The sequence below is a fragment of the Rhamphochromis longiceps genome, linkage group LG16, assembly GCF_057381845.1.
Source record: "Rhamphochromis longiceps isolate RC_006_pf linkage group LG16, R_longiceps_female_GT1.1, whole genome shotgun sequence".
Taxonomy (NCBI): Eukaryota; Metazoa; Chordata; class Actinopteri; order Cichliformes; family Cichlidae; genus Rhamphochromis; species Rhamphochromis longiceps.
The window spans coordinates 36548072-36557894 of record NC_140572.1 but is presented as its reverse complement, the minus strand read 5'-3'; the positions used below and the strand labels follow the sequence as shown (position 1 = coordinate 36557894).

Here is a 9823-nt window from a genome sequence, read left to right as displayed (position 1 = left end):
CTGCCTCCAGTTCTCTAGGAACAACAAGTAAGCCCACAGTCTGAGTGCAAAATACTGTTTTGGGTGTGATAATGCACTGAGATGGGGTCTAACAATTAAAGACCCTGTATATGAGGAGAAATTGTAAATGGCCTGTATTTGTATAGCACTATACTAGACCCTAAGGACCCCAAAGCGCTTTACACATCCAGTCATCCACCCATTCACACACTGGTGATGGCAAGCTACGTTGTAGCCACAGCCACCCTGGGGCGCACTGACAGAGGCGAGGCTGCGGGGCTCGAACCGGCAACCTTCCGATTACAAGGCAAACTCCCAACTCTTGAGCCACGATCGAAGGATTTTAAATTGTCCTTCGCCTCCTCCAGAACCACAGTGTGCTCAGCCACACCTCAACGACATCTCAGGAACAGCTGAATAACAAACCACAGTGCCCGAGGCATTGATCTGGCCCTCAAAATCCCCAAATACCAAACTAATCAAGCATCTGTGGGATGTGGAAGAACAGCCTGATCCACGGAGTCTCCATCAGACAATCCACAGGACCCAAAGGATCCGCTGCTAATGTCCTTGTTATAGACGACCGCAGGACGTCCACAGCGGTCCCGTGGAAATTCCCAGATGGGTTTATGGTTGTTCTGTTGGCAAGAGGCAGACCTACACAACATTAAGCATGTGGTTTTAATGTGGCTGATCAGTGGATGTACAGTATGTGCTGCTGTCCGTCACTGAACTTCGTACTTAGTCCTGAAACCCAAGCTGAGAGTGACCTACTGTTGTTCTGTTTGCAGAGCCTTCCAGCCATGTGTGTGTCTTTCCATTTTTGATGTCAGCGCACACCGAACAGTAGACTAAACACACACAGTAGCAAGATAAGCAAATGCTGCACAGCTTTTCAAATACACTATGGATCAGAAGTGTCAGCCGGACTGACGGAACATCCGATGGAAAGAACAGCAAACGGCCACAGGCTCCTCACGTTCATTTCCATTGTTTCCAAAGTCATGCTTGGAATAGAAGAAGTCGAGAGAAACTGCTGGATTTGTTCTAATTTTGTGTCTAACATTTCGTCGACCTTTCCTTCTCCAAGACTTCACAGACATTACTCGACTGGGCCGCCTCTGTGATCCCAACGTACATGTTTGTTAGGACCTGTTAAATATAGCTGATGTTTGTGTGCTGAAGATCCAAATTTAATTCTAATGACTCTCTTCTATAATTAGTTTTATATGTCATCCAAGCAACTGGCCAAAGCCTCATCGCCCATTTGGAGTCACTCGAACCTGCAATTAAAAAGTGCGGCGATGAGCACAGCTGGGAGGATGAGGCCTTTTTTTACGCATACGGGCGGCTGGGTAATGACAGAGCTGACTGATAACGGCTGACGCTGGAGGAAGATGAGCAAGGCAAGAAAGCTGCGGCAGACCAGAATGTCACTGCAGGGAAATGAGAGGGAAACAAAATAAGGGGTGGGGGGTTCTGACTTTTCAGTTCTTTGTTGTGGAAGAAGAAACCATCTTGTGGGTTGAGCTTCAGGAGGGGGGAAAGTTCAACTAGCAGGGCTTCACCCGTTCTCTGACCTGACCTGACTTAGAGGCCACGGGGGTTGTGTGTCACTGCATAGCGGGAATACGGTGAACTTAAGGTGAGACGGGCAGTCTGTGTGTGTCACAGGCACGCCATTAGAGCATCTCAAGGCACAGAGGAACCATAAAAGAGCACATTCCCAGCTTTACTGTCGTTGTTTTTAGTAGTAGCGCTTTCAGAGCTCTTTTCAGCATCTCTAAGATGGTAAATATTGTCCCTCACGCCTCAGCTGAATGTCATTTTCTCAAGAAACCAGATGTTGTCTTCTCATTTGTCTTTTACACTGCATGGTGCTTCAAACCTGACAAGTCTACAAATCCTGCCGCAGTGGTGTTATTTACACTGTTACTCACTGAATTCAGACTCTGACCGAAAGCACAGCGATGTATATTTATTTGAGGGGAGGAAAGTCGGGATTGGCTTTGTTTGTTTTTGGACTGTTGTCTTAGCGTTAGTTCCACCACCATCAGGGATTCAACGCTGGTTAAGACCTTTGACCTCTCCAAATGGGTGTTTAATCCTGGTCAAAGCTACTGTGGGGCCCTTGTTGTCGTTCTTGCCAATGATGCCCACCTCTGGACGTAAAGGCACACTACCCCAATTTTACACTGAAGGCTGTTTGCAGGAACTGGGGAGCGCAACTTTGAATGTTAACATTTATAAAAACTTGTGTGCCTGCAGAGGGAGCTGTGTGCAGTGTGATAGCTTCTTTAGCTTCAGATTAGCTTTAATTTAGTGTGCCATCTTTCACTCTCATTATTTTAATTTGTATTATTTACTGTTGTCATTTATATTTTTATTAATTTAAATTTTTTTGGTCTTAAATCATTTGCTTGTTTTTGATGACTTTGTTAGTGCAGCACTTTGGTCGTCGTCTGTAGTGTTTAAATGTGCAATATAGATAAATTGACTCCGTTTTTTTGGCTGTTGGTTGGATTAAAGATTACAAGCTTGAAAGAAAAATCAAATCTGGGGATTTTCGGACCTTTAGCTTCTGTTAGAGCAGAATATCTGACCAAACAGTCTGCGGTCAATATACATCGCAGGAGATTTGGCCAAAAGCATATTAGTTTAACTGGCGAATCTACTGGGATACGCTCCAGGACTGGATAACCAGTTAAGAAAATGAATGCATGGATGGACCATCATCATAAATATTAGCATGAGGTCCAGTTGACTATGACTGGAATTACTGGAGGCGAAGCTTGGCAGATTCAACCATCAGCTACACCCTGCTGTGTTGGCACACCTCTCAGTCAAACCATCCACCCTCCTGATTTTGACCTTGAACAGATCCAGATGGATGAGTTTTTTGCACTAGCCTTGGACTTGTGAGCTTTTTAATGCTGTAAAGTTTGATATTTACATTTTAACTATGGTATTGACTCACTTGGAAGTTGCCAGTTGGAAACTGCATGTCTGCAAGGCCAGATCAACCTCATCAGAATATCCTCAGAAACACAAGCCTTTCTCAGGCTCCATCTTTTTTGGAAATTTTACCAAGCGTGGCATTCATATGCAACCATATGATATGTTTATGCAGGATTAAACTCTGTCTAGTCTCCAACCATTACCCACCACAACAAACTGCTGCAAAGTAGCGATGGAAGCAGATACGGATATGCTGTTGCACTCGAACTTTTAAGTGCAATCCCTTTAAATCTCTGTAGTATTTCTTTTATCGCGTATGAGGACACATCCTGAACGTCTGCCTTCATGCTTTTTCTTCGAAATTACAGCAAACAGTAAAAGCATAAAAACACACATTGAGGTTTTTTTTTCCAAAACAATACTTTATAATGTACATGTCAAAGACAACATGTTAGAGCAAAGGTTCCCGAGAAAAATGTACTATTTTTGTAACAATGGTGGAACAAGTCAAAAACATAACTGATAAAAAAAAAAAGAATATGCATTTTATACATATGTAAACCTAGAACTGTTTGTTTCTGAACCACAGTGGTCAAAGAGATAACTGGCTTATTTACTGGAATGGACAACTGTAACAATGACCTGGCGTCTGGATGGAGCCCTTTGATGAGTTCAGACGTGACAGAAAACACAAATATCTTCTGAAAATCCTCCAAAGTCACATCTCGCCTGGTTTGGGGAAAAAAAAAAAAAGACAGTCCATTCTGGTCTTATAGTTTACAAAGCATCCCACCAAACAATTCATTTTCTACATAAATACAATAAAATCTATTGTCTGTGCTTGATACTATTTCTTTTTGTGACTTATTCAACTTAAGTCTGCCAGGTTTGATGATTCATTCGCTACAGGTGAAAGCACAACATGGAAAGCACCCAAATTCCTCCATATTAGAAACAGAAAGAGAAGCAAAGAGATAAAAATAGTTTGGATACAGTGAAAGTCCTTCAGTGCTTGATCCCTTGTGCTGGTGTGTGGCAGGGGACAGACAGACAGGTAATGCATGCAGACAGACGGATCATGCAGGGAGAAAAGAGGAGGAGCTGCGTGGGGTCAGACCGGGGCATCTACAGAAACAAGACAGCTCTCAGACCTGCGAGGGTTAAAAAAAAAAAAAAAAAAAGATTTACCTTATAATAAATGGAAATTACACCAAAATGGAATGCTGCTTTTTTCTTTTTGGTTACTGGACATTGTTTTAAGACTAACAGTGAAGACAGATGGCCAGAGTAGCCAGACAGTGTTAGTTTTGGCAGCGTTTGAGAAACGAAAGCATTAAACAGAAGAAAAGCCATGACTGGCACTGTTGTGCAAAGGTTCTGGGAATGTTCTGGGCTGGGTTACTGAAAGGCATCTCTTCAAGTGTGTTAAAATGAGCCGAGATGTCAGCATATCCTAGCTGAGGTCATATTCAGGATAGCCCGATTATATGCATTTTCATATCCCGACTATGAAAGTACGCAAGTATCACACACACAAAGAAGCTGGCCAACATCTACAAAGGAGAAGAAAACAATGTGTGTCTCACAAAAAGGGAATGTACAGAAAAAGCTAAAAAATGATAATAAAAGATGCCCTGCTGCAACCAGACCAGAGGTTTTGTTTTGGCAGAATTTACTTTATGCACGATTTAATGCAAACTGTATTGGTATAGACATTATCTTTAGAAATTTACTAAAAAAAGATGATGGTGGAAACAATCTACCATATCCATATCTCAACTACAAAAGTTACGGAAAGGATTTGAGACTTAAAGACATTAGTGGTGCATTAGTAAGGAGAGGGAAGATCTCTGCTAGATACATTCAGTTAAAATAAGCAAATTTATTTCTTGTACGTCTGATTGAAATTCCCCCCCAAAAAAGAAAATCAAACGTGTTTTTTCCTGTTTTTTTTTAAGGCATCGATACCTCGGTCCTGCTTGGCTGTTACTGTGATCAAACTGCGATTTTTAGATACAGAAACATAACTTGCATACCAAAGCTGATGAGACTTCAGCTGTGAACTTGAAAAATGTTAATTTAAATTAAAAACTAAGCATACTTGGCCTGATAAGGAAATAAACGTTGATCATACAAAACCATTTGCAAGGCCCGTCGTGGTGATTTAACACAGGGGGGGAAAAGCAATGGCTGTGTTCCAATTCTAATCCGCCCTCGCTATTCTTCCTATTCTTTCAAATACGTCAGATGATAATCTTTAACAAAGAGGAACAAAAAAAAAAGACTCAAATTTCCTGAAATACTGAAACTTAACAGATGCCAGGCAAGATATGCGCGCAAGAACATCTGCACGAGAAAGAAAAGGTATGGAATCTGACAAATATGTGCATTAAAATGCAAGGCTGAGCAGAGGGCGACTGCACACCTACTGTAACAGTGTTATGGTACCAATGGGGTAACTAATGAAATAAACAAAACAGACAACAAAAAAGTCATTACTGCTGAGAGACAAAAAACAGCCAGAAAGATGCTGCTCAACACATGATCAACAGCAAAAGGTGCCTTCAGTAACACCCTAAAAAGGGCCAACTGTAACTAAGACCCACGGAAAGTATTGTTTTTCAATACCAACTTCAAAAACAAGATCGTAGCATTTTGTAATGTATAGATATATAATATACTCATTTCTTTTTATATATAAATCTACTATGAACAGACAGTAAATACACAATTGTCCATCATTATACAAAGTAGAAACATTTGAATCCCAACGCTCCCGCAAAAACCCTGAACCCAGAAAACGTACTCATGTAACGTCCACTAAAAACAGAGTCTGAACCCTCACCTGCTGTGAAGTATGTCAGCTTTACAACATAACAGAGAAACAGAGAGTGGACAACACGCACAAAACAACAGGAAAATTGTACAAAAATAAGTCACTAGAGCTCAAAAGCAGAAAAAAGCGAAAGAGAGGAAAACAAACCACAAAAATAGTGAATGTGTGTGGCAGGAATACTCAGGAGATCAGTGTCCTATGTACAGTAAATAACAGTAAATACCACAGCGCTCCGTTTCCTGTTCACTTAAAAACGACATTAAAGACACGATTAGTTTTTAGGTCAAATAAAGGCAGCAGAAGGTAGTTGCCCAGAGGGCCAAACACAAGCTGGAAGGAAGTTAGCATGTTGATCAGAGGGGCCACTATAGTCCTAAACTGGGACTGTTTAATTATTAAATTAAACTACTACGACCTAGCTGCTGGCTGTGTGTGTGGTGCAGAGCGACTGGGAGCTATATCATGGGCTTGACTTCAAAAAAGTCAGAGCAGGAAAATTTTACATCTTGTCTTCTAAAATATTATAACATATAAAAATGCTGATTCAAAAAGATTTGATGCTCAGATTAGTAACGAGACCCGGCCTAACGAAACGATTCAGAATCCAGGAGGACAGGCTGAGCTACATGTGCTATTTAAAGCTCAAATATGTGCATTTGAGCCAAGGGCTGTCAAAAAGAGGACTGCATTTTATAATGCAGAACACCTAAAAATGTTTGCATACTATTAAAAAAATATAGAGAGAACAGTTTGTGCTTTATTGGAAACGAAGAGGCAGAAACATTCACACCTGCCTCGTATCACCTGACATTTGCAAAGCAGATGTTCTTGATCGAAAGGATCGAAAGATGTTAGGCCAGCTGTGAAAGCTCCAGAACACCCCTCTGGAAAATCCCAGGTGGTATGGTCCTTGTCTTAAAGAGAGGGCTGGTTCAACAAATGAGCCCATGTGAGATTAGTTTATTTCCATTCGGCAAATGTCTGAAAAAGTGAGACAAATTCTAATGTAAATACCGACACTGCTCAGTCGTTGTTATATGTGTGGGGCGGTAAGTGGTTATACTCTACAGAGACAATAATCTGTCATGCTTTGGCTTCATTTTTATGTAACTACTACATACGATATAAACAGGATTCTATCTTTCATAAGTCCAAGTGCTCCAGTAAAGTGCATGCTACGTATATCTTTCTCTGACAAAGAAGAACTGGTGCCTATGTGATTAAACGATACAATTCCAACTCTTAATTTCCTTTTTAAAGGAGCCACCTCCAACTTGTGGCTGGGAACTACCTTCCAAGCTGACACTGAAAATGAGGGGAAAAGGTGGGGGCAGAGACAGTAGGCTGGTTGCAGGGAATTATAGGTAAACATGCCAAAGTCCTTCAGTCTATGTGCCAACAACATGCAGGCAGTGGATGTCTTGCCAGGATAGAAATGTGTGAGGGCTTGGGGAGAAGAGGCCTCAGTCCCAAAACTATTTTTAAGGCAAAACTCTTCCAGTGGAGTTCAAAAAAATTCCACCAAGTTTAGACGGGGTGGGGGGAAAGGCACAAATGTCTTTTACTCTAACAGGTTTGTGACCTTTCTCATCTGTAACCTTCAACAACATGGAAAACTGACGTTTTTTCCCTCTCGTTTAGATATCTGGAAAGAGCAAGAACCCATCTTTAGTCCAGAGTAACAATCACAATAGCTATGGTGGTCTTCACGAAAGCGAAGAGATGAAGATAAAGCAGGGACAGAGCAGAATTACACGAAGAGTAGATGACTGTAGGTCCTCTGCATGGTTCTCACTGGCAATCAAAAGTATGTCTGTCTAGTGTTTTAAAAGCACTGGCACTGGAGGTTGTCATTACGGGATAGCTGAAACAATCGTATATCCAAAAGTCTTTAAGTGCAATGCAATGCAACGCGTTTATGCTGATTGCTCAGTGCACCGCTGATCAGCAAAAGGGTCGCTCATCTTCAGTGGTCCATTTTTGTCACGATAAAATGCCACAGACGAGTCTGAGTGATCAAAAAGGTCGTGGATGTTTCTTTACATAGGAGCTTCCTCTTCCATCGGTTCCTCTTCAGCCCTGTGAAAAAAAGATAACACTATGAACAAAGGAGAAGTAACAGATGCTTAAAACTGTTTCAACTAATTAACAACAAATACAACATATAATGTTACAGCAGGAAAAGGCTGCATTGAAAGAGTCCTGTAAAAGAAAGTTTTCACAGGATTCAGTAGCGTGTTGAAGCAACAACTAGAAGTCATCATTTTCTGTTTGACTTTTTCCTTCTCTCACATCGTGAAGGAATTTTGGCTCACTCTTCTTTGCAGCTTTGCTTCAGTTTTTTTAGATTCGCAGTCATTCATTGATTCATTTATCTCTCACAGCAGCATTTCAATCACTTTGGACTTTGACTGGGCCACTGCAGCACTTTGATTCTTTTCTTTTTCAGCAATCCCATTGTGCTTGGGATCATTGTTGTGTCCTGGCCCAGTCGGGGCAACGGTTTTACTGTAGCCTCACATTTAATTCTAACTACAAGATTCCCAATGTCCTCTGACTGAAAAACAACTTGGTGTGAGGTGTTTGGGCTGATGTGCCGTGTTTGTTTTCATTAAACAAGGTGCTGTGCATTATGGGCAAACACCTTCTGTTGTTCAGAAGCAACTTTGTAAACCTAACTTTAGGCTTTTTCTTGGCAATCCCTCTAAACAAGCAAAGCTTCTTCAGGGGTAACTCTGGCTCTGGTGTTGCGATATCGTGATGACCTGCTTTACCTCCTGAGCCAAATGTACACTAATGTAAACCAGTGACTGTAAATGACGACAATCAACTTACCTCTTTCCAACGTGCTTGTTTGCAACAGACAATGAGGCCATGGCAGAAACAGTTTCAGCTTCCTCTGCTTCACGCTTGAGGGCCTCACTCAAAGAATAACCCAGCGAGGAGGCAGAACGTTGCAGTGAGCACCAGTATTTACCTAATAACGAAATGCAGATAGAGTGTGTGCAGAGATATAATATGTTCCGCTAACTGGGTTTGAATGTGAAGTTTAGCATTTAGAAGCTTTGCTTACCAACTACCTGACTTACCCTTAGGGAAGCTAGTTACACCTAATTATTATTTCTAATGCCAGCAGGAAAAAAATGTAAAAGATCTACTCACTGTGAAATTCGATTACTTTCTCCATAGACCGTACCGCATTTGCATTTGGTCTCTGCTGCAGCACCTCATCGGGAATGGGGTCCAACTGAAAGGAACAGAAAACGATAGAAAAATTAAGCATGAAATGTTTTTGTCTATCAAAAGAAAAACATGCACATTTTTACAGTATCAGCGCTGAACCATCAGAAGAGTCATCTGTCAGACTACTTATGGCACCTTTGCTGAAATAAAACTGCTCTAACTTGGCGATGAAGCTATGTCTACTGGGAACATCGGTTAAGCGCTTTAAATGTATCACAGCGTTTCTTCTGGTGAGTTGCATATGGCGAGATAGGCCTTTCTATAAATGTGACTGACAGCTGTTCAGAAGCCTCCCTCCAAAACTTCACTTGAACTAATGCGAGTCCCTCCAGGTTTAAGGGATCGTTTTTGATCGTGGCCCACGGCCCACAGTTGAGTCAATCCAAGAGGTGGGGAGCAAGTTTGAGCTGCTGACACAATAGAAAATAGGCCTGCAGATGCACACCACCTCCCACTCATCAGCAGCTCTGCTACTCTTTGACACAATCGACAATGCGTGCTTTGTACAGCGTCCCACTCCGAGGACACATGCTAGTGCAACAGATGCATTAAAGCAGAAACTGCCAGTTCACCCAAGCGCTTGCACTGGCACACACGTGCACGCACGAAAAATGCAATCCTCAGAGAGCTCAGCTCCAACCGCAACACACAGAAAACAGGGCTATTCCCCAAAGTGCATTCCCAACCCGGAATGATTCAATTTCCCTTTTGGCCAACTGCACATACGACACTTTCTCATCCCATTTTGTCAAATAGGCTCATTCAGCTCCACATTCCACCACAGAC

General features: G+C 41.8%; 1 protein-coding gene across 5 annotated transcripts in view; it reads right to left on the bottom strand.

The window, feature by feature from the left end:
• Positions 1-569: 569 nt before the first annotated feature.
• hdac4 (histone deacetylase 4) overlaps positions 570-9823 on the bottom strand; it is a 129958-nt gene continuing 120704 nt past the window's right edge. For all 5 annotated transcript variants that reach the window (XM_085384896.1, XM_085384894.1, XM_085384895.1 and 2 more), the window contains 3 exons: positions 8957-9041; positions 8630-8771; positions 570-7873 (listed from right to left, as the gene is read on the bottom strand). In XM_085384896.1, the coding sequence (XP_085241022.1) occupies positions 7834-7873; positions 8630-8771; positions 8957-9041 (267 nt within the window). In that variant the 3' untranslated portion in view covers positions 570-7833. The remainder of the gene's footprint in view (positions 7874-8629; positions 8772-8956; positions 9042-9823) is intronic.